This window comes from Vipera ursinii, assembly GCF_947247035.1.
Source record: "Vipera ursinii genome assembly, chromosome: Z".
Lineage (NCBI taxonomy): Eukaryota > Metazoa > Chordata > Lepidosauria > Squamata > Viperidae > Vipera > Vipera ursinii.
The window spans coordinates 20998075-21022930 of NC_139517.1; the positions used below are offsets into that span (position 1 = coordinate 20998075).

The window sequence follows — 24856 nt, forward strand, 5'->3', positions numbered from 1 at the left end:
TTCTAATGTCTACATTTGTCTCCACAAAGATGAAAAATAGCTCTTTGGAATGATGCAAGTTAATAGAAATAAAGTCTGCCACAAAAAAAGTTTTATTTACAAATTGCATCAGTCATAATAAACTTTCAAGGGGAAGACAACAAAAGCAATCTTTAGCAATGCTACAGAGGATTTGCCAATTTTAGATAATTTATCAAAGACCTATAATTATTTCTCTGCTTTCCAATCTCTGTGCTGTGAAATATCAAACTTGTTGACAAAAATAAAAGTATATATGTGTGTGTGGTTAGACATAAGTGCATCTTTCTGAGTTTATATGTTGTATGTATATATATACTTAGATTTAAAAATTAGTGACAGATTTCAGTCAGATCAATTCAAGGACACACATTTCAATTTTCATTCAAATCTCACCACTGCTTTCATAAAGGTTTTTCATGTCTGGTATTTGTGTTATCTTAGAGGTCAATTTCTACTTAGTATGTTGATGGTAGTAGTGTTACTTTTTCTACTACTGCCTCACGTGGCATGGCAGAAAAAAATTAATTGTCAAATTATGGATCATCATTTAATTTTTCACAAGTACCTTCATCCAGGGGATCTACTCATTGGTGGCCTTGTTTCTCATACCTTGTTTGTCTCCAGGCCAAAACGTTTTGATGAACCACCACCTCCAACATACTCTGAAAGCTTCCAGTAAGAATTGGGTTTGCATTCTGTATGCTTCTGAGCAGAATGATATGTAGAAAAGCAGCTCGATCGGTATGATTTATTGCAGCAAGGAATGGAGTAGATTATATTACTGAAATCAAATCTATTCTTGCTCTCCTACTTCTTCAAGGAAATATTAATTATATAGCTGGTGCTTGAAATATGCTTAATTAAACCCAAATGTTACATACTTAGCTCAGTCAATGTAAAGTTAGGTACTCAAATAGATAAAAGATCAATAAGGCATGTTTAACTTTTAACTAGGGAATTCAGTTTCATTCATTTGGACCTAGATTCTCTTAATTCATTTTTTTGTTCAAAACTTAGAAATTTATTCTTTGTCATGATAAATCACAACAATCCCAGGCTGAGAATTTTTAACTGAGGTTTTTAGTTAAGGGATAATTTAATCTTTTAAAATCGTTTTTTAACTTTTGTATTTTGTACTGTTTGATTTTAAATACCCTGTAAACCGCCCTGAGTTCTTCGGGAAAGGGCGGTATATAAATTTAATAAAATTAAAAAATTAAAATTAAATATGTTTTTTAAAAAAGATACATAATTATTTAGTTTTTCTCACTACAGTTTCCTCTTAATATATTTATGACAACTTTTGAATTTTTTCTATGATAAGAATGGAATAAATATATAAGAGACCTAAAACCATCAGATTATGTATGTGTGTGTGTAAAGTTTAATTTAACTCACAATCAATGATCAGAGAATTCACATGTTTCATGTAAATTTCTTGGCAACTGTGTAGAATGAATCCATCCTTGCCTTCCTCCAATCTATAGGTCTTGGATTCCCTGATAGCAGCCTTTTGTGTTGGTTGGCCAATATTAACTCCTCACTAATGGAACAGAGGTATATCAACTGATGCATTAATGAATTCTAAAATCAATTGTGATAAAGGAAAAAAAGCAGGTATATCAGAAACTTATAAATCATGTCCATAATCTTTAAGTTTCCCTTTATTTTTAAAATACTCTGTTCCAAATATTTACTGATATACTGATTTAACTTGCTTTGGCTCCTATAGTGAGGTAGTTTTGTTGACTAAATTTTGTACCAAAAATGCTTCTTAAATTATAGCTGATAATTTTGTTGCTGAGTTAGTTTGACACATAATGGAAATCCCACTGTAGGGTCATGACTCAGAACTACCAGCATGTTCTGGCCTTGGTCTTTGCCATAAAGGAAATCAATGAAGATCCCCATATCCTACCCAATATCACCCTTGGATTCCATATCTATGATAGCCATATCAATACCAGGTGGGCCTTTCGTTCTGCAATGCAACTTATTTCTCCAAAGAAGCATTTTCTCCCCAATTACCACTGTGGCAGTAAAGACAATCTTCTTACAGTGCTTGAAGGGCTTGATATTGAATCTTCTCATCATATACCACACATTTTTAGCATCTACAAGATTCCTCAGGTATGATGTATGTTCAGTTTTTAAAAATTATTTTTCCCCTCCTGATGATTTATGTAGTAATGATAGAGGTATTTTTTAAATATATAGAACTTATTTGTATGGCAACAGAACTAATTTAAGAAGTGTCAGCTTAAAACATCTTTCATTTTTGCTAGTGTAAAGTCATCTCACTTCATAACTAATTAAAATAAATATAACATTCATTATTTTCTTCTCCACAAAGCCAGTTTGTTTAAGATGAGTGGCAATTAAAATTGATAATGATTTATTTATTCATGATTTACAATTAAATTTATATTTATTTATTTATTATTTATTAATTTAATTTGTATACCGCCCTTCTCCCGAAGGACTCAGGGTGGTGAACAGGGCAATACATAATAAAAAGCAAGATACAAAAATTAAAAAGTAATTAAATAGAAATGCCCGTAATAATTTAATACAGATTAAAAGGTTAAGATCAATTTATAAAACCTGACCCCATCCCATCAGGCCAGGCCAGCTTGTTCAAAGAGGTAGGTTTTAAGATTGCACCGGAAGGAGCGGAGATCAGGCTGCCCATCTCACTGTTGGAGTGACTTTGGTTGGCCAGTGTTATCAAAAGCTGCAATTTTCCTCAAAAGGACAAATAATTGCCACATTTTTGTGTTAGACAATATTATTTTTCAACAATTAGTCCATTTCCTGAAATATGATCCCAATGATACTAATACTAATACTAATAATAACAACAAGTGGATATAAACATTAATCTTCCTTTGTCATTTCTTCAATTACCAATTTATTTAGATGTCCTATGGCTCTGCTCCAGTGAGGATGGATCAAACTCAATCCCCATATTTCTACCAAATGGTTCCAAATGAAGCCAATCAGTACAGGCTAATTCTTGAATTACTTCTCAGTTTTGGGTGGACTTGGATTGGATTTTATACTGCAACTGGAATTAATCCAGAATGGATTTTTCAAGTTATGGTTCCAGAATTTGCCACTCATGGCATTTGTTTTGCTTTTATAGACACAGTCTACAATGTAGGCATGAATATTGAATATGGGGGTATAATGAAATGGGTGTTTAAATTATGGAATACAATCATGACTAGCACAGCCAATGTATTTCTCCTGTTTGGTGATCTTCGCACTTTTCTGGTTCTTGACTGGTTGCTTCCTATGAAACAAGGCAGTGAGATAACAAACAATATAAAGGGTAAAGTGTGGATTTTGACTGCCCAGTTAGAGCTTAAAAACTATGGTGATGAAGAAATACTGAAAGCTGCTAAGCAGGTCTACCGTGGTGCTTTATCCTTGGCTGTCCATTCCAGTGAATTGCCAGGATTTCAGGAATTTATTCAGGATAGAAATCCTTCCAATGCAAAAGAAGATTATTTCATAAGGGACTTTTGGTCTTATGGTTTTGGCTGCACGTTCCCCAACTGGGTTTTGAACCATACAAACAGTGGTTTCTGTTCAGGATTAGAGAGACTGGAGAATGTTCCTGAAAAATATTTTGACAAAACCATTACTGGACATAGCTACAGCATCTTTAATGCTGTCTTTGCTGTGGCTCATGCTTTGCATGTCATGTGTTCATCCCAATTCAAACACAAAAGAATGGTGGAGAAGAAGAGATGTACATTTCTGACTGAAAAGGCATGGGAGGTAATGTAATTTGGAAACTCCACTGCTGCTTTATTTTCAATGATGTAGCCATTAATGCCATAAATATTCTTTTGTTAGTAATGTTTTATAGAAAATCTTCAGTAGAAAGGGTTACTATGAATGCAAGAGCAGCATAGCTCTGTTTATTTTACTATCTGTGTTTCCCAGTTTCTTAAAAAATAGAGAAATTTGAAAAACTGCATCCATTTTAACTTGCATTTGTACCTGTAACATTGTATCTCTTCACATAAATTCCTTGAGAAAACTATGGAAAAAAAGTGAATTCTGATGTTTATTTAACTGACAATAAAATTAGTTCCTACAATAAATCACTGAGGTCAGTAATAGAGTTCAATAATATATTCACATCTCATTTTACCTCATGTTTTTATATATTTTTATATTTCACATAATATCAATAGTGAATAAAATCTACACTTAGATTTTACACTCAAAAATCTATGAAAGTTCTCCATTATGAAGTTGTCAAGCACAAACTCTGTAACTTTTGAGAATTGTTTAAGTGACTTCTAAATGATAAAAAATATGTTTGGTCAGATGCCTTTGGACCGGAACTATCAACTCTCATCACTGGCCATGCTAGCTAAGGCTAACTGCTATTTCAGACAAAATATTTTTTTTAAAAAAAATGAATTATCTCATATATTACAAAATTCCATTGAATATGAAATGTTTGGATTTGAGACTTATATTTGAAGGATCTTTTCTCAAGTAAAAGTACTTAAAGTGCATATAGGCTTTTGAATGTGAGGATATTTTCACAAATATTCAGTCCCTTGTTGAAAAAGTTTATTAATCATTTATTTCCCTTTCCATCTAGCTCTTCCATTTTCTGAAACAAGTGTCTTTTAATAATACCATAGGGGACAAAGTTTCCTTTGACCAGCATGGTATGTTTCTAACAGCATTTGATGTCATGAACTGGGTTTTGCTTCCAAACCACTCTTTCACTAGAGTAAAAGTTGGAATGATCAAGTCTCAACATCCAGGACATCAAAAAGTCATAATGAATGAAAAACCCATTGTATGGCACTATTGGTTTAACCAGGTAGGATATAAATACCAACCACTGAGAAGTCACCCCATAGTATAATTAATAAAGGGGTGCCTCCTCTTCCTCTTCCTCCTCCTCCTCCTCCTTCTCCTCCTCTTCCTTCTCCTCCTCCTCCTCTTCCTCTTCCTCCTCCTCCTCCTCTTCCTCCTCCTCCTCCTCCTCCTCTTTTTTTCTTTTTCTTTTTCTTCTTCTCCTGCTTGGTCCTTTCCAGATCTATTCCAGCTCTTCTTCTGATTGAATCAATTGAGGGATACTTGTAGCATATTTACCTGATCCCTTCAAACTCCTTAAATCATTCTTGTCTGAACTCCTGCAAAAGACATCTGGCAAGCCAAATCTAGGAAATTGTAAGTGTCTCCTTCACCACAAGACTTGATCCCAGGCACTTCAGGCCTATTGTAGTTGCTTGTTTACATGTCTGCCTCTCTGAGGTCATTACCTTTGGCTTTACCAATTGCACAGTGAAAGTGATCAGAATGATGCTTATTATCTGTTTTAGACTGATGTGAGCCCATTCCTCATCTCTAGTCTGAACATTATTGCATACTGCCATTCTAATGTCTTTCTAAAACTTGTTTGTGAGCAAGAAATGTTTGTCTAGCAGAAGAAAGAAATGGGGCAAGAATGCTCAGGTAATAGGATGAGAGTTCAAGGCTGAAATAAACAATGAGCACACAAACATCCTTGTCATTTGCATCCCAAAAAATAGCATAGAGGAATCTGGTAATTGTCATATGTGTCTCCTTGGATGAACTCAAATGAATCAGCCTGACCTATATCATGAGATTTATTTTCTTTTTGGTGGGGGAAAATAGGAAGATGGAGAGCTGCAAGTACAGCTTTAAGCTGAGCTTCAGATAAACGGCAGGATTTTAATAACTAAATGAGGAATGAAAGGAAATCCTAAATAAAACTTGAGATTCAGGTCCTTCATGACTCCTGTTTATTTAAAATGAAAACAACTCTGCCTGAGTTATGACCCAACAGGATGTAAGTGTAAGAGAAGGAGCAAAGAAAGAGAAGAGCCAGTAGAGGTCTGTAGCCAAACCCCTCCTATTCTCACTGAAATAGCACTGACAGATGTTTCCCCTTCTGGCTGGTGATCCCCAAAGTGGGGAGAGCAACAAAGCCAGAGGGTTTGAATCATCTTGCTTGTCACATCAAACAAATTAGGAAAATCCTATTTAGCATAGAACAGTCAAGAGGTGGGAAAAGGGAAGAGCCCAGCGAAAAGCAAATCAAGGAGAGAAAGAATCTAAAACTAAGGAGAAATTTCCTGACAATTAGAACAATTAACCAGTGAAATGACTTGCCTCCAGAAGTTGTGAATGCTCCAACACTGGATGTTTTTAAGAAGAGATTGGAGAACCATTTGTCTGAAATGGCATATGGTTTCCTGCCCGAGCAAGAGGTTGGACTAGAAGACCTCCAAGGTCCCTTCCAACTCTGTTATTCTGTTAAGGACCTGCAGTGTTTATGCTGCTACTTAATCTGCTGAGTCAAGATTATTTTGCTTTCTCTGTTTTTGTTGAATTCAATCAATCAAATATACTATCAGCCAAATATATTCTGAAATATATCTACTCGTCATAAAGTCCATTTGACGATTCTTAACTACTGGAGAAATGACTCAGTGGTCTATTGTTAACTGAAACAGTAGTTTATTTGTAATGGCAACATTCATCTATTAAGTCAGAATCTAATTTTTGTTTGTTCAGTCATTAAGTTGTGTCTTCATGACTCCACAGAACAAATTATGCCAGCCTCCCCTACTCTCCATTGTCTCCTGGAATTTGACCGAATTCATCGCATTGATGACACTATCTAACTACGTCATTCTCTGTCATCCCTTTCTTCTTTTCCCTTCAATCTTTCCCAACATTAGTCTTTTCCAATGAGTTGTCTCTTCTCATTAGGTGGTAAAGGAATTTGAGCTACAGCTTCAGTATCTGTCTAGGAAGATCTAATTAGGACATAACATACACACTTTATGAGGTTTTTGCATAACTAATACACGCAATATCACTTTTCAAAACTGATTTGTGTGGACACACTAGATAAAATTCATATATCCGATACAAAAGAATATTAATAAATGTTGTATACTAATCCACAGTATATTCATGCAATCTGGTTATTTTATTTGTTATTGTTATTATTAGAATTCAGGTTGATAAAAACATCTATATCTTCTGTTTTCTCAGATTTAGCACATAATACCTTTTTTAAAAAAGGAAAAGGTATAACTTTAGAAAAGCTACATATCTTACCATTCCCATCTTTAATGGCAGTAACATTGTATCTTTTGAAAGAATGTTGAAGGGCCAAAAATATCAAAATTACTGTTCTTTATTCTTTTTATTCTTAATTCTTTTTTTCTTAATTTATTTTTTCTTTTTCTTATGTTTATTTAAATAAAGAAAATAAAAATGAAAGCCAAAACCAAAACAAACAAGCATACAAACAAATGAATCAGTGTTATTCCAATGGTTGGACTAGGTTATGCAACACATACAGATAGGAAATTAGTAGAACAGAATATTTTGAGGCCAGAGTATTTTAACCTACAGCAATAGCAATAGTATTTAGACTTATATACCATTCCATAGCACTATACCATTATAGAATCTGTCCAGTAATAGGTAACTGCATGCCATGTTGTCCTCTAAACTCTAAGAATTCTAAACTTACCATTGTGAAGTTTTATGTTAGTTTATGATTTTTACTCTCCTTGGTGAATTAGGTACAACCTCTCTCAGTTTGTAATGACAAGTGCCAACCTGGTTACAGGAAACAAAAGAAAGAAGGAGAGCTCTTCTGCTGCTATGATTGCATTCCGTGCCCAGAAGGCAAAATTTCTGAGTGGGAAGGTAAGAAGTATACTCCAGTTTTTTTTAAAGCTTGTTAGTTACCAAAGCCATGAATGTATAAGATGATTCCTATCATCTTGCTTCATAAGCGTATATTCTCTATCTTGGTAGCTCAGGAAAACACTAACAGATCTGAGATTTTAAGGTTTGGATAGATTAGTCCTAATTCTTAGTCAATGGATGCTCATGTTAAAGACAATCACTCTCTTAATTAATGTATTCCTGCAGTACTTCCAATGTTGGGAAAAGAGAGATAAAATAAAGAAATCAGTACACTCAGAGTAGAAATGAGTACATTTCTATTCAATGCAGATAAGGCAAAATTAGGCTTATGAGGACACAGATTGTTGGGGGCAATAAGCTGACTTTGTAATAATGTCGCTTGGGGGGGCGAAAGCCCTAATAACCAGGCATATACATAGAATGAAGGCTATTGCTAAGCACATTGGTTTGTGCTTAAATTGTAAGCCGCCCTGAGTCTTTGGAGAAAGGTGGGATATAAATGGGATTAAAATAAAAAATAAATAAATGTAGCAATGGATCATCTCTCAAGGAAAGAATAGTTTCGATGGAAAATCTCTCTACTGCCTCACTCTTAGACCCTTGACTAACATTTATCAATTTTACAATTTCAGTATAAGACATTGGTATAACTAAAGCTAGGTTTCTCTTTTCCAGATATGCCTGATTGCATTGAGTGCAAAGATGAACTTTATCCAAACAAATATCAGAATATCTGCATCCCCAAAATTGTAACCTTTTTATCCTATAAAGAACCTATGGGGATGGGTTTAGCAACTGCAGCTCTTTCCCTTGCTCTGATCACTGCTATTTTGCTAAAAACATTTGTACTGTATTACAATACTCCCATTGTCAAAGCCAATAACCGAGACCTCACTTTCACTCTTCTCATCTCTCTTCTGCTCTGCTTCCTTTCTACATTGCTTTTTATTGGGCAACCTCAGAAAGTGATATGTGTCCTGCAGCAATCAGTTTTTGGCATTGTCTTTTCAGTGGCTGTTTCTTCAGTATTGGCCAAAACCATCACTGTGGTTCTGGCATTCATGGCCACCCAACCAGGGACAAAGAGGACTCGATGGATGGGGAAAGGGCTGGCCAGTTCCATTGTTATTTCTTGTTCTCTTATTCAAGTAGGCATTTGTATTGTCTGGCTTTCAACCAGTCCCCCATTCCCAGATGCTGATATGCACTCAGGATTGGGTGAAATTACCCTGCAATGTAATGAGGCATCTCCTATCATGTTTTACAGTGTGATTGGGTACATGGGCTTTTTAGCCATTGCCAGCTTCATAGTAGCTTTCTTTGCCAGGAATTTACCTGATACTTTCAATGAAGCCAAATTCATCACTTTCAGCATGATAGTGTTCTGCAGTGTGTGGTTATCATTTGTTCCAACCTACCTGAGCACCAAAGGAAAATACATGGTTGCTGTGGAGATTTTCTCTATTTTAGCTTCCAGTGCTGGATTGCTGAGTTTCATATTTTTCCCCAAATGGTACATTATTGTTGTCAGGCCTGAACTGAACAACCGAGAGCAACTTAAGTGGAGAAACCATTGAAAAAGCAAGAAAGCTGCCTCAGCCAGCCACATCTATTACATACATTCCATACAACATGGCATACAATACTACTTTTAAAAATATTAATCAGGGTAATGTAATGGAGTATATAGATATGATTGTGCAACAAAAGTTAAAATTTTCAGAAAGTAATGTTTTGAACAATATGCCTAACACATGGATTTTGACATCCAGATAACGTAAATGGGTTCTCTTTGCTCTTACTATGGTCAAAACCTGATATTGCATCATTGGAAAGATAAATATATGACCCCATTTACTCAATGGATAGAACATCTCACTGCACTTGCTAAGCTTGTAAGCCGCCCTGAGTCTTTGGAGAAGGGCGGGATATAAATGGGATTAAAATAAATAAAATAAAATAAATGTATGAGGGGACTGGATTTAAATCTCTAGACAGATGATTTCAGTGAAATATGGGACTCATGTTGATGAAATATTGTAGGTTAAATATAACAGTCATACAAATTTATTAGAGAATTATACACATTTGAATACTGTTTGCATTAAAGAAGTATATATAAGATTCTAATTATTTATAGTTGTTATTACATTTCACACAATTTTTTTCCTTTGTTATATTTCTTACTTTCTATGTCATTTTTTCTCTTCTAATTGACACTTATATATCTTCTTCATTATTATCTTTGGTTTCTTTTTCTTTTTTTGTTTTTAATTTAAAAACCATAAAATTAAATAAACAGAAATAGAAAAGAAGCAGCTTTTAAATTAAAAAAAATCCAGACAAATAAAATAAAATAAATATTGCCACATTTCATCAGCTCTCCTCAGCAAATACAACTGGGGCTACTGTTACAGAATATTTTTCTTACTGTCATAGGCTCACATGCAGAATATACCCAATTCAAAATTCACAAGAAATTTGAAACAAATATTTTCTTTCCTTGAATTAGCTGATTCTGAACCAGCAATGTTCTGTACGAAGTTTCTTGTGTTATAAAAATTATTTCAACAAGAATTGCTAAGAGAAAACAATACATAGTAAAGGAAAAGCTTGGAAAGTGAAATGAGGCTATTAGTATCTGACCCAGAAGCAAAACTTCAGGCATTGGCCTAGAATAATATAAAGCCCAGCAGAAAAAAACAAATAGCAGTGAAATATAGAACTCATTTATACAATATACTATAGATTAACACACACACCAAAATGGTAATCATATAAACATATTAGAAGAATATACATACTTGAATTATATTTGCACTGTTATTGCCTTTGTGCTTTGTTCTTTTCTTTTTTGTTATTATATAGAAAGCATAAAAATAAATAAATACAAATAAAAATAGCTTTAGAATAAAATAAATAATAAACAAAAACTTTTTTCTGCATTTACTCAATTGTTTCTCAAGGAAGTGTGTTGAAGCTACTTTTACAGAAGGTCTTTCTTGCTGGCATAATGGTTATAGCACTGGACTCACAGGCAGAGTGCATCTAATTCAAAACAAACTAGAAACTTAAAACTAAGTGTTTTTCTTTCCCTGTATTAACCATGTTATAACAGTTATTTCAAGAAGAAGAACCAAGAAAAGAAGAAATAGGAAAGTACAGGAGACTGTATTCAAAAAAAGCTGAGAAAATGAGGTGAGGGACATTAGTGCCTCACCAGAGTGAATGAACCTTTATTGTCAAATTACAACTATGTATACATTGAGATTGGCTGAGCCTCCCTTTGTGCCCCCCCAACTCACAGTGACAACAAACCCACCACCTTGTTACACCATGTGAGATAATTGCACAACACACCAGCCTCACTAGTCAATCATGTTGTTGTTGTTGTTAGTTGCGAAGTCGTGTCTAACCCATCGCGACCCTATGGACAATGTTCCTCCAGGCTTTCCTGTCCTCCACCATCTTCTGGAGTCCATTTAAGCTCACGCCTACTGCTTCAGTGACTCCATCCAGCCACCTCATTCTCTGTCGTCCCCTTCTTCTATTGCCCTCAATCTTTCCCAGCATTAGGCTCTTCTCCAGTGAGTCCTTCCTCCTCATTAGGTGGCCAAAGTATTTAAGTTTTAGCTTCAGGATCTGGCCTTCTAAAGAGCAGTCAGGGTTGATCTCCTCTAGGACTGACCGGTTTGATCGCCTTGCAGTCCAAGGGACTCGCAGGAGTCTTCTCCAGCACCATAGTTCAAAGGCCTCAATTCTTTTGCGCTCAGCCTTTCTTATGGTCCAACTTTCACTGCCATACATTGCAACTGGGAAGACCATAGCCTTGACTATACGCACTTTTGTTGACAGGGTGATGTCTCTGCTTTTAAGTGTGCTGTCTAGATTTGCCATGGCTTTCCTCCCCAGGAGCAAGCGTCTTTTAATTTCTTGGCTACAGTCCCCATCTGCAGTGATCTTGGAGCCCAGGAAAATAAAATCTGTCACTACCTCCATTTCTTCCCCATCTATTTGTCAGGAATTGAGAGGGATGGATGCCATGCCAGTCAATCATACATAAAGTTATTTCCCGTTCAAGAGCCTGAAAGCCTATGGATAGAAGCTGTTCTTCAGTCTGTTGGTACAGCTGGCTATACTCCTGTATCTCCTACCAAATGGTAGGAGAGTAAAGAGGTACTGACCAGGGTGTGAGTCATCCCTGAGAATTTTCCTCACTCTTCCAAGGCAGCAAGCCCTGGTGATGTCATCCAGTGGTGTCAGGGAACAGCCCACGATGTTTTGTGCTGTGCTCTGTAATATTGTGCTCTGTAATATTTTCCCATCTGTGTCTGTCAGGCCAGCATACCAAACCACAATACAGTGCGAGAGGACGCTCTCTATAGTAGACTGGTAAAAGAAAGTCATTAGCTGTTGTTCTACCCTGTTCTTCCGCAAGACCCTGAGGAAGCGGAGTCTCTGTTGGGCCTTTCTGGCCACCTGGGTTGTATTGACTTTCCAGGTAAGATCTTCACAGAGATAGACTTCCAGGAATTTAAAGGAGCAAACTCTTTCCACACAGCTCTCCCCCCTGATTTAAAGTGGGACAGGTTCCTCTCTTTTCCTCTGGAAGTCTAGCACCATCTCCTTTGTCTTGCCGATGTTCACATACAAGTTGTTCTTTAGACACCATATGGATAGTTTTTGTGCCTCCCCCCTGAACGCTGTTTCTGTCGAGCCCCATGGGCCCGACACTACAAGGGGGGGCAGCCACGTTCACCAGCTCTTCTGCCTCACCTCACCCAGCATCCAGTTTCCACATGCCTCACTGACTGGATTACCTTTTCACGCCTGCCAGCCAATGGACATGCCTGTGTGGACAGGTGTCCTGTTGTCCAGGATCGGGCCTGAACGCACAGATCCCACAGCGGGCCTCGATGGAACACAGCCAACCTGGCTACCCACCTCTGCCTGCCAGCTGCTGGATGCGCCTGCATGGACAGACTTTCCGGCAGGCCCCACAGGCATCCAGAAGGGCAGGCCGAGCCCCGCCACCTGCTCGTTGGCAAGAGACTCTGCCCAAATGGGGCCGATGACTGGACAGACTGTTCCCTGGTTAGAGAAATGGCGTGCAAGTGGCATGTTGGACCCAAGTAGATCGGGAGCCAAAGACTGGCAGTCTGGGATCTTGGTCACTGCAGCTGATGCGGGCTCCTTGCCAGCTCTGCCGCTTTTGCCTAGTGGTGATGCGCACGGGTTTTCAGACAAGAGTGGGTGATCCTGGGCTGGAGGTGGTCTAGCGTGGCCATTTGGTGTGGGGGGGATCCCCAGGGGTTAGGGTATGAGCCGTTTGGGGTACTTACCCTATGGGACGCGGCATGCCAGGGTTGATGGCTGATGGCGCAGATGCGCAAGGGACAAAGGGGGAGGGGTGATTTATGAGCACGAGAAAGGATGTTGGTTTGCATCGGGGGGGTGAAGTTACTGCGTATGCAGGCATAAAAGAGAGTTGGGAGCATGGTGCTGACAACACTGACTTTATCCTTGTTTGAGGCTGAATAAAGCAACCCTTGGTTGTCACGCCTTCCTGCTGTCGGCTGTGTGCGCTTCATTCTGCAGACAGGTTGCGACAGTAAGTCAGCATTCCCGGAGGGGGGGGAATTTGGAAGACGCATTCTCGCAGTAAGAAACAGGCCATGGTGCAAGCACTTTTACCCCCGTGCCATCTTGAGGGAGTCTATCAAAGGAGATGAATGGTTACAGAACAATCCAAACATTCTGACTGTATGAGATGGACTGGCCTGGCATGGGGACAAGATGTATGTACCTCTAACACTAAGACCCAAAGTGTTACACCAGTGCCATGACTTCAGGCAGGCTGGGCACTTTGGGTTTCTGAAGACGTTGCATCTGGCACGTCGGCAATTCTAGTGGCCAAATATGAAGAAAGACATCAAGGAATATGTACAGAACTGCCACATTTGTGTGACAGCAAACCCACGGGCAAAGAAACCTCTAGGACTCCTTCAGCCAGTAACCGACCCTATAAGGCCCTGGCAGGATATAGCAATGGATTTTGTTGTTGAACTGCCAGAAAGTCATGGGTACAATGTCATCTGGACAATTACAGACCTATTTTCAAAGCAGGCTCATTTCATGCCTTGCAAAGGATTGCCGTCGGCTAGGCGGTTACCCTGGTTGTTTGTCACCCACGTCTATCAGTTGCATGGGGTACCCCAACATATCATCTCGGACTGAGGGGTGCAATTTACAGCTCAGTTCTGGAGGGAGTTCGTCCAGTTCAGTTCATCGGTTCCTCCCAGGGCCTTAGCTTTGCATACCACCCCTGTACCAACGGGGCAGCAGAGCAGGCCAATACCACGGTGGAGCAGTACTTGCGGTGCTACGTATCATACCAACAAACAAATTGGGTGGACCTGTTGGCATTTGCCGAGGTGGCACACAGCAATGCGGTCTACAGCAGTACAGGGCTCTCTCCTTTTCAGGTGGTGTTGGGTTACAAGTTTGTTCCCATCCCTGAGTACGAACAGGGGAAGCCCCTCCCATGCCAGCCCAGGGAGTGGATGGAACAAATGGGAGAAGTGTGGAAAGCAGCCAATTAGGCTTTAGAGAGGGCTGCGGTTATGACCAAGAAAAAGGCAGACAGAAAACGAAAAACCTTTGAACCTCCCAAGGTGGAGGATCTGGTCTATTTGTCTACCAAGTACCTTCAGCTTCAGGTGCTGAGTAAAAAGCTTGGCCCCAAATTCATAGTCCCATTCCAAGTGATCCAGGTAATCAACCCTGTGAAGGTATGGCTTCAGTTGCCAAAGTTCCTGGGTAGGATTCACCCAGTATTTAGTTTAGTTTAGTTTAGTTTTATTGGATTTCTATACCGCCCTTCTCCCTAGGGACTCAGGGCGGTTCACAGGGCATATATAAATAGGTGTACAAAAATTAAAAGAGAATTAAACCATGCCCAATTAAAATACAGCAATAAAAAATAATAAAACCAGTTAGAAAACCCATATTCCCCTTCAGGCCAGACCAGCTAACTCGAACAAGTGGGTCTTCAACCCGCGACGGAAGGATCGGAGGTCCAATGCCATCCGGAGCTCAACCGGCAGTTGGTTCCATAGTGCCGGGGCACCCACAGAGAAGGCCCTCCCCCTGGGGGCCACCAGTCGACATTCCCTGACTGGAGGCACCCTGAGGAGGCCCTCTCTGTGGGCACGCACAGGGCGGAGGGGAGTTGACGCCGGCAGCAGGTGGTCCTCGAGGTATCTCGGACCCATGCCATGTAAGGACTTAAAGATCATAACCAAGACCTTGAACCTCACCCGGAAGACAACTGGTAACCAATGCAGCTCGCAGAGCAAAGGTGTAACATGGGAGTACCGGGAAACTCCCAAGACAACTCTCGCGGCCGCATTCTGTACCAGTTGGAGCCTCCGAGTGGTCTTCAAGGGAAGCCCCATGTAGAGAGCATTACAGTAGTCTAGGCGAGAGGTCACGAGCGCATGAGTGACCGTACACAGGGCATCCCGGTCCAGATAGGGCCGCAACTGGCGCACCAGGCGAACCTGGGCGAAAGCCCCCCTAGTCATGACTACTATATGGTCTTCCAGGGTAAGTCGTGAATCTAGGAGGACTCCCAAGTTGCGAGCCCTATCCACGGGGGGTAAGAGCTCACCCCCCCATAGAAAGCGATGGAACATTTCATAGCAGCCTGCTGAAGCTCACCAGGGCGGTGACTCCGGTTCCAGGGAAAGGTGTTCCTGGACCTGTTCATACCAATCATTATGAGGTGCAGGAAGTCCTTGATTCAAGGGTGCGAAGAGGGAAACTACAGTGCCTACTTCTATGGAAAGGGTATCCCATGACGGAAGCCTCATGGGTAGTGGAGGCAGACATTCAAGCACCTCGTCTGGTTCAGGCACTCCACCGCAAATATGGGTGGGAGGCGGGTAGAACCCTTGGCCTGGGTGGATAATTGCTCACCTATCACCTCTTGTCTTCCAGGTGGAACCTTGGTAGGGGGAGCTGCCTGTCGAGCCCCATGGGCCCGACATTACAAGGGGGGGAAGCCACATTTGCCAGCTCTCCTGCCTCACCTCACCCGGCATCCAGTTTCCACATGCCTCACAAAGCCGGGTCTGAGTGGGCGGACCCCTCAGAGGGCTTTGCCAATGCCCGACTGACCAGATTACCTTTTGATGCCTGCCAGCCAACAGACATACCTGGACGGACAGGCGTTCTGTTGCCCAGGATCGGGCCTGCACACATGGACCCCGCGGCGGGCCTCACTGGAACACAGCCGGCCCCGCTACCCACCTCCGCCTGCCAGCTGATGGATGCGCCTGTGGGGACAGACTTTCCAGCAGGCCCCACAGGCATCCAGATGGGCAGGCCGAGCCCCACCACCTGCTCGTTGGCAAGAGACTCTGCCCGAATGGGGCCGATGGCTGGACGGACTGTTCCCTGGTTAGGGAAACAGCATGCAAGTGGCATGTTGGACCCAGGTAGATCAGCAGCTGAGGACTGGCGGTCTGGGATCTCGGTCGCTGCAGCTGATGCAGGCTCCTTGCCGGCTCTGCCGCTTTTCCCTAGTGGTGATGCGCACGGGTTTTCAGACAAGAGGGGGTGATCCTGGGCTGGAGGTGGTCTAGCGTGGCCATTTGGGGTGAGGGGGGATCCCCAGGGGTTAGGGCAGGAGCCATTTTGGGTACTTACCCTATGGCATGTGGCATGCTGGGATGAATGGCGCGGGCGCGCAAGGAACAAAGGGGAGGGGTGATTTATGAGCACGGGAATGGATTTTGGTTTGCATCGGGGGTGGAGTTACTTCGCATGCAGGCATAAAAGAGTGTTGGGAGCATGGTGCTGCCAACGCTGACTTTATCCTTGTTTGAGGCTGATTAAAGCAATCCTTGGTTGTCACCTGTTCCTGCTGTCGGCTGTGTGTGCTTCATTCTGTGGATGGGTTGCGACAGTTTCATCTCCACCTGTAATAAGACCCACTATGGTAGTATCATCTGTGAACTTAATGATCACAGTAGATGGGTCACACGATACACAATCATATGTGTACAGTGAGTACAGGTACGGGCTAAGCACCCAGCCCTGTGCCAAGCCCGTGCAAAGCTTCAGGGGGGTGAATAAAACAGACCCAACCCTCACTCTTTATAGCCAGTCTCTTAGAAAGTCTTTAATCCAATTGCAGATGGAGGGGGGAAAATTCAAGTCAGTCAGCGTTTCAATCAGGATGCTCAGCAGAATGGTGTTGAAAGCTCAACTATAATCAACAAAAAGCATCCTGACTTAGCTTCCAGATTTCTCCAGATGGCTTGCTACAGAATGTAGAGCAGGAGGTATGGCATTGTCTGTTGACCTATTTTCCCTGTAGGCAAACTGATGTTTGTCAAAGTCCAGTGGGAGGCATGTCCTAAGATGTTGAAGAACCAGCCTTTTGAAGCATTTCATCACTACAGACATTAATGCAACAGGTCTGTAGTCATTCAGGCACTCAATTGCTGTTTTCTTTAGGACTGGAAGAATGGTAGCTGCTTTCAAACATGATGGTATACAGGCCGTTTGCAAGGAGATGTTAAAGATCCTTGTCAGGACCCCTGCTAATTGATTGGCACAGATCTTAACCACTATCCCTATCACCCTATCTGGGCCTACAGCTTAGCTGGGATTCAAAGCCTTCAATACAGCTTTCACTTGATGTTCACACAGGGTGAGTGGATGAGAATCAGTGAGGGAAGAAGATATTCAGCTCCTCTGCCAACAAGGCATCAGTATTAACCGTGTTCCTCATATTTCCCTTAATGCCTCTTCTGAGGTTTGCCCTGGCCTCTCTATATGTGTCCCTGTCCCCTGCCTAAAAGGCAGAATCCCGGGCTTTCAGGAGTGTTCGTACCTTTGCAGTCATCCAGGGTTTGCAATTCCTGTAAATTCTAATGCACTTTTCTGTTGTCACACTGTCGGTGCACGCTTTGATATAAGAGAGTACGGCATCCATATATATATATCCAGGTCTTGATCTTCCAATACACTCCAGTCAGTGGTTTCAAAGCAGTCCTGACTGAGAGTACCTGCTGGCCAGATTTTAACCCTTTTCATGACTGTCTGAGCCTAGAAGAAAGTGAAGCTAGCAGGGGAAAAAATCATGATCTGATATCTACCATAGGCAAACAAACAAACCCACAAACCCACAAAATATTACTTTGAAGGTAGAAGAAGAAAAAGTGCCAAGATATCACTATGGTGATGTGGAGGGTGACATCATCTGTTTCTACCCTCTGAAAATGGTTGCTGATCCATACTGCAGATTAGCCAAATGGCTTTGTGGATGTAAAAATTTTTAAGTTGTTGCCTCCCTGATTTTTGCCTAGAGATAGTCCTCGACTTACAACAGTTCATTTGGTGACCATTTGAAATTATAACAGTGCTGAAAAAAGTGATTTATGACTGATTTAAACACTTATGACCATAGCAGCATGCCCATAGTCATGCACTAAAAATTTAGACATTTGGCACTGGCTCATATTTATCATGCTTGCAGTGTCCCAGGGTTATATGATCCCCTTTTGTGACCCTCTGACAAGCAGTCATTGGAGAAGCCAGATTCACTTAACAACTGTAGCAAGGGTTGCAAAACTCACTTAACAACTATCTTACCTAGCAACAGAAAGTTTTGGCTCAGTTGTGGTCGTAAATCAAGGATTACCTATATTAAGATTATATTATTGTTAATGGAAATGTTAAACACAAAAAACAAAGATTGCTCACTCAAAATGTGAAAAATAGGCTAGCATTATCATATCATCTCCCAGGATTATACTATATTTTCAGAAATGAATTTTCTTCCGGAAAAATAATAATACTAGAATTAAATATTTTGGAACCCAATCTATTTTTCCAGTATTAGTTAAGATATGGTTATTTTGAATAAACTGTTTTACACATTAGATGTGTTCTGCCTTTTATTCAACATTATTATTTGGAAAATCTTGCTTCAAGAATTGATCACAAATCGAAATCTGCCTTAACTGAGCATAAGTTGAATGTGGGGAGCTTTAGAGAGAAATAGTATAAAGCTGCAGATATATCTCAGAGTTTAATTACCCCTCTCACTTTTTCTACCATTTCTTTGCATTTTTGAAGTATTAAAATATCTTCCAGAGTCACCATGAAATTATTGGCACAATGGAAGATCATCCATCATCCAATGGAAGGATAAGGTAGTCCTCTTTCCTGCCTGAATCCCTTCCAGAGGAGGAGGAGTGGAGGAGATCTGACTGAAAGAGCTGATGAAAAGAAATGAAGCAAAGGTTCTCCCCAAAATAGACTTTACCTTTATATTAAGGGCAATCACCTAACTACTTTAGTTACTTAAGAACTGCTGACCTGAAGATTTGCCTATATTTTATATGCTTTTATATTTCCGATCTGATTCCAGGAAGGAAATAAAAAGGATTCTTTGGAGAGATGCCTTTTATTAAAAATAATGCTTTCTCTCTGCTGCCTGTTACTTCCTTGCCATCTTCTCTCTTAAGTGGACTGACTGTTTCCTTAATTTCTTTTTCTTGTTATTTATATGTTGAAAGATTTTTTTTCTATTGGAGACTTCCTGTTTGGCAGCCATTGGGACAACTGGGAAAAGCCAGTGCTTGGCTTTCCAGCTAGGTTTTTCTTCATCTAGCGACCCTTAAAGGGTTGAAAAGTTGCCCTGGAGGGGCAATGAAGGAGGAGGGATATTTCAGGAGCTAAGATCAGGAGGCACCCAATCGGAGTAAACTGTAGGACCCTCTGGAAAAACAAAGGAAAAGCCTGTTAAGATTTTACCAGCCATAGCCGTCTTCAACACAAAGAAAAAGGACTATAAATCAGTGGAATTTCAACTGCGTGCTGAAGCTGGGTGAGCAAGATTTTCTCTTTCCTTCTCCTTGAGGATTATAAATGTTGAGCCCCTGATGGGAAAGGGTTGGAAACTAACGACCCCCAGAACATTTAAGAGCTGCAAGTAATTATAAATGGGGGAAAAAACTCTTTGTTAAAAATATCAGACATTGATAAATAAGCCAAGGAGGACATCTAGTGGTGAAAGAAGAACAAAATTTCTGATATTCTGTTGTTGACTGAAGTTAACCTTGACAAAAGACACCTGCAAATGATAAGACTGCCTTGTTCTGAGATTGAGATTCAAAGCTACTTCTATTGAATTTGGCTAAATTTAAACAGACGTTGTTTTGGCTTTAGATTGTAAGCTGTAAAATGACTTCATCGAATATTACTAGACTCATGAAGAAAACTTCTTCTGCACCCTCGGTAGGACAATCCAGTCCTACAACACAGGGATCTATTGAAGCAATGTTGCAATGTGAAAAGATAAGTACTGCTCAAAGTGAAATACAGACTTCATTAAAATTTCTTCAAGATCTTATGTTAAAGAATCAAGAAATTTTGGAGAAGAACCATTTAGAAATGCAAGAAAATCACAGAAGTACACAAAGTAAATTGGAGAAATTAAATGAAGAAATTTTTGATATAAAGGGAAAATTTGAAACTCAGAATCAAATGATAATAAAAAAATCAACAGAAGATACACAAAATTGAAGAAAAAACAGATGAGAATAATAAAAAGATAGAAATGTTACTACAAGAAAATGAAAAATTGGAGAATGCAATTAAGATTTTAGAGATGGAAAAAGCGGAACATTATTTAAGATTTCAAAACATTCCTGAGGATAGAGAAGAAAACATAGCGGAGGTGATTATTGACATCCTGGAAGAGACTTTGAAGGCAGATCGAGGAGAAATTCAACTTGAGTTAGATGACATATTTCACTTCAATTCAAGCTATGCAAGAAGAAATAAGCTGTCAAGAGAAGTACATGTACCATTTACAAAGAAGACAACAAGAGATGCAGTACTACGGAAAGTTAGAGATGAACCAATACAATATAAAAATAAAAAAAAATGTGGTCTTAAAGATACCTAAGAGAGTTAGAGATACACAAAGACAGTACCATTTTTTGACTATGAAATTGATTGCCAATGGCATAAATTTTAGATGGTTGATGCCAGAAAGTATCTTAATAAACTGGAACAATACAAGGTATAGACTGGACTCAATTTGGAAAGCATAAGATTTTGATGTGAGGAATTGGTCAATTTTAGATGAAAGAGTAAAACTAAGTCAAGGGAAGAGTAAGGAGCAGAAACAAACAGAAGAGAGGACTCAAGGAGCAACTGCACAAACAGAAGGACAGAAATAGGAAGATAACCAAAAGGGCGAGGATGAAGGACTTGCCAGAAAACAAAGGACTACTAGATCTACTAGACCAAAATATAAATAAATGGAAATGGATAAAGAAAATGGAATCTTCTCAGTAAACATAAATGGACTGAATTCTCCAATTAAAAGAAATAAGATTTTTAGGAAATTACGTAAATTGAATTTGGATATAATTTGTTTGCAAGAAACACACATAAAAGTACAGCATCATAAATTATTGGAATATCCAAAAATTGGAAAACTTTGTTATGCATCAGCACAACAGAAAAAAAGAGGAGTCGCTTTATATATTAAAGAGACAATAGATTCTAAAATGGTATATTCAGATGAAGGAAGGAAGAATTTTAATGGTAGAAATTTATCTGCATCCAAAGCAAATATTATTAGTGGCAATTTATGCACCGAATAATAATCAAGAAAATTTTTACAAAAAACTACATAGAAAAATAATAGAAATGGAGTATCAAAATGTTTGCTTACTAGGAGATTTCAATGCAATAATAGATGGAAAAATTGATTATAAAAGTAACAAAACAGGGAAAAATGGAAGAGGAAGATTACCTAAGACATTTTTTGATATGGCGGAGGAAATTGGAATTCAAGATGTTTGGAGGGAAGTGAATGAATCCACAAACATTACAATATACTTTGTATTCAAATAGCCAGAAATCCTAGTCAAGGATTGATATGATTTGGATGACTGCCGATCTGAGAATGAATGTTCAGGACATTGAAATATAAACAGGCATATGGGCAGATCATAATCCCTTGAAAATGACCTGGAAAGGAATACAAAAAGGGCCAAGATGGATTTTAAATTGTTCCATATTAAAGGAAAAAGTATTTATAGAGTTAACAAAAAAAGAAATGGAATTCTTCAAAGAAAATAAAAAAGAAGATACTACAGTACAAAATCTATGGGATACAGCTAAAGCGTATTTCAGAGGTATAGCTATAACATATATGGCAAGGAAAAATAAACAGAGAAAACAGCAATATGTACTACTAAAAGAAGAATTTGGGAAGTTAGAATCAGAACTGCAAAGAAATCCACAAAAAATATTTTAAAAAGAGAAATGGACATAATAAAACATAAATTAAATTTGTTAGACTCAGAAAAAGTGGCATAACAGATAAAAAGAGCGAAACAAATTTTTTTTGAAAATGCCAACAAGCTGGGAAAATGGCTAGCTTATAAACTTAAAAAACAGAAAGAAATGATACATAATTTACTTGATGGGAAAGGTTATTTACAATATAAAAATGAAGAAATAAAAAAGATAGTTAAAGAATTCTATAAGGAACTGTATGATAAAGAGGAGACTTCAAGAGAGAAAACTGTAAAATACTTGGAAGAAACTAATCTTCCAAAGATTTCAGAGACATTTAAAAATATGTTAGACAAAGGGTTTACAATGATGGAAATAACAGAGGCCATAAAGAGAGAAAAAAATGGGAAAACTCCTGGTCCAGATGGACTTCCGGCAGAGTTATATAAGAACTTACAAGAGATATTAAGCGAATCGTTGAAAGATGTTTATAATGGACTTTTTTTAGAAGCTAAAATGCCAATGACGTGGATTGAAGCAAATATTACTTTAATACCAAAAGAAGATTCGGATTTGACCCATATTAAGAACTATAGACCGATTTCATTGCTCAATGTGGATTATAATTTTTTTACTTCAATAATGGTGGAGAGATTGAAAAAAATACTTGGTTGAATTTATACACCTGGATCAAAATGGCTTTTTACCAAAGAGACAAATTAAAAATAACTTAAGAGTGATAATAGATGTATTAGAATACTGTGAGCTACATCCAGGGAAACAAATGGCATTAATATTTTTAGATGCTCAAAAGGCATTTGATAATCTTTCATGGCAATTTATGATTCATCAATTACAAGCAATGGACTTTGGACAGAATTTTATAAACATGGTGAAAACAATATATAATAAACAAACAGCCAAAGTGATTGTGAATGGAGATTGTACTGAGAGCTTTGAAATAAGGAAAGGCACAAGGCCTTTCTACCCCTCTATCCCCTCTGTTATTCATTTTCACTTTGGAAGTTTTAAATCGAAATATAAGACAAGATACAAAAATTAGAGGGTTGGGGATAAAGGGTAAACCTATAAAGTACAAGCATCTGCTGATGATTTAATATTTATTTTGGAAGAACCCTTGGAGATGATCCCAAAATTGTGGGGAAAAATAGAACAATATGGTGAAATAGCTGGACTAAAAATAAATAAAGAAAAAACCAAGATAATACTTAAGAATCTTACGGATAAGCAAAAAAGCTGAATGTCAGAAGTAACAGAGGTACAGATAGTGAAAAAGGTAAAATCTTTGGGTATATATTTATCAGCTAAGTGCTCAACAATAAAAGAAGATAATTACAAAAGGTTATTGAAACAAATAAAGCTAGACTGGGAAAAGTGGAAGAATTTAAAACTGTCATTATTAGGAAGAATTGCTACAGTTAAAATGAATATATTGCCTAAGATTTTATTTTTGTTTCAAACAATTCCAATAAAACTTGGGAAATTTTTTTTCAAGAGTTGAATTAATTAATTTTGAAGTTTGTATGGCAAGGAAAGAAAGCTAGAATAAAGATGAAAACGTTGCAAGATGCTAAGGAAAATGGAGGCTTTGGCCTACCCGAGTGGGCTTTGTATTATCAAGCATCTGTATTAACATGGGTGAAAGAATTTTTGTGGTATGGGAAAAACAAAATCCATAAGTATTTTCAAAATCACTGTATTAGAAATGTTTTGATAATAGTATGGGAAAAAATTAAAATGAAAATATATGTAAAAATTCCAGAGTGGTTATCAACAATTGAAGCCTTTTCACACACAAATTTGTTAGATTTTGGAAAAAACCTGGACATATAGAGATATTTTAAATATTGATGGGACATTAAAATCGAAACAAGAGCTGGAAAATCAAGGCATCAACATGTCATGGTGGCTACGCTTACAAATACAAAATAGATATGAAAAAGACATGAAACTGGACAAACTGCATTTGATAAGATATTATTAACTTCTGATGAGAAATTAATTAATTTAATTAATTATTTTTTTCTTAATTTTAGAGATGGAAAGTGAACAAACTAAAGAGACAATGATAAGGTGGGTGAAAAACTTTGGTTATAATATAGAATTAGAAAAATGGCAAAAATTATGGGAGAGAAATTATAAATTGACGATGTCAACTGCGTGTAAAGAAAATCTGTATAAAATGTTTTATAGATGGCACTTGCCTCCAGAAAAATTAGCAAAAATGTTTAAAAATGTATCAGGTAAATGTTGGAAATGTAAACATAATTTAGGTACGTATTATCATACCTGGTGGACATGTGACAAAGTAAAGGCCTATTGGAAAAAAAATACATGCTTGGCTAGAAAAAATATTAGGAGAACATGTAGTATTTAATCCTGAATTTTTGTATTATGTATAGTACCAGAAAAGAGTAATAAGCAAAACTTATATTTTGTTTTACATATTATAACCGCAGCAAGAATAAGCTATGTGCAATGTTGGAAGAATGAACGAATACCTTCAGAAGAAGAAGTAATAAAAAAGATACTGGAATGCGCGGAGATGGACAGATTAACTATGAGGCTGAAAGACAAAGAAGAAACAGAATACTACCAAAGCTGGAATTTATTCTACAAATGGCTAGAAGAGAGAACCAAAGAGTAGGACTTCATTATGTATTAGCATTTTATGAACCCAGATCACACGCTGTTTGAAAAACTAACATATGTATGTAGAGGAGAAAAAAACAACAATAAAAAGCTT

At 38.5% G+C, this 24856-nt stretch overlaps 1 protein-coding gene and 1 long non-coding RNA gene across 5 annotated transcripts; both read left to right on the forward strand.

The window, feature by feature from the left end:
• Positions 1-146: 146 nt before the first annotated feature.
• LOC310650367 lies at positions 147-2987 on the forward strand. The gene is made up of 3 exons (XR_014494352.1): positions 147-696; positions 2081-2151; positions 2941-2987. It is a non-coding gene; the product is annotated as an uncharacterized lncRNA (long non-coding RNA).
• A 1472-nt stretch (positions 2988-4459) lies between these two features.
• LOC310650328 (vomeronasal type-2 receptor 26-like) lies at positions 4460-24856 on the forward strand. Of its 4 annotated transcripts, XR_014494350.1 has the most exons (7): positions 4460-4876; positions 7626-7752; positions 8431-8504; positions 15757-16256; positions 17281-17476; positions 24147-24183; positions 24570-24856. XR_014494350.1 is itself a non-coding variant. In XM_083379229.1 (6 exons), exons 1-6 carry the CDS (start codon positions 4839-4841, stop codon positions 24601-24603), a joined length of 810 nt encoding a protein of 269 aa, XP_083235355.1. In that variant the 5' UTR covers positions 4460-4838; the 3' UTR covers positions 24604-24856. The 4 variants fall into 4 exon arrangements, 3 of the variants coding, with proteins under 3 accessions (XP_083235355.1, XP_083235354.1, XP_083235353.1); XM_083379229.1 differs by lacking the exon at positions 17281-17476; XM_083379228.1 differs by lacking the exons at positions 17281-17476; positions 24147-24183; positions 24570-24856 and having other exon boundaries at positions 15757-16454.

Coding starts and splice junctions, on each gene's coding strand:
- LOC310650328 (XM_083379227.1), top strand. CDS start 4,721: ATGTTTCTAACAGCATTTGATGTCATGAACTGGGTTTTGCTTCCAAAC. Junction 4,877..7,625: donor GGCACTATTGGTTTAACCAG/GTAGGATATAAA, acceptor TTGGTGAATTAG/GTACAACCTCTCTCAGTTTG. Junction 7,753..8,430: donor CAAAATTTCTGAGTGGGAAG/GTAAGAAGTATA, acceptor TCTCTTTTCCAG/ATATGCCTGATTGCATTGAG.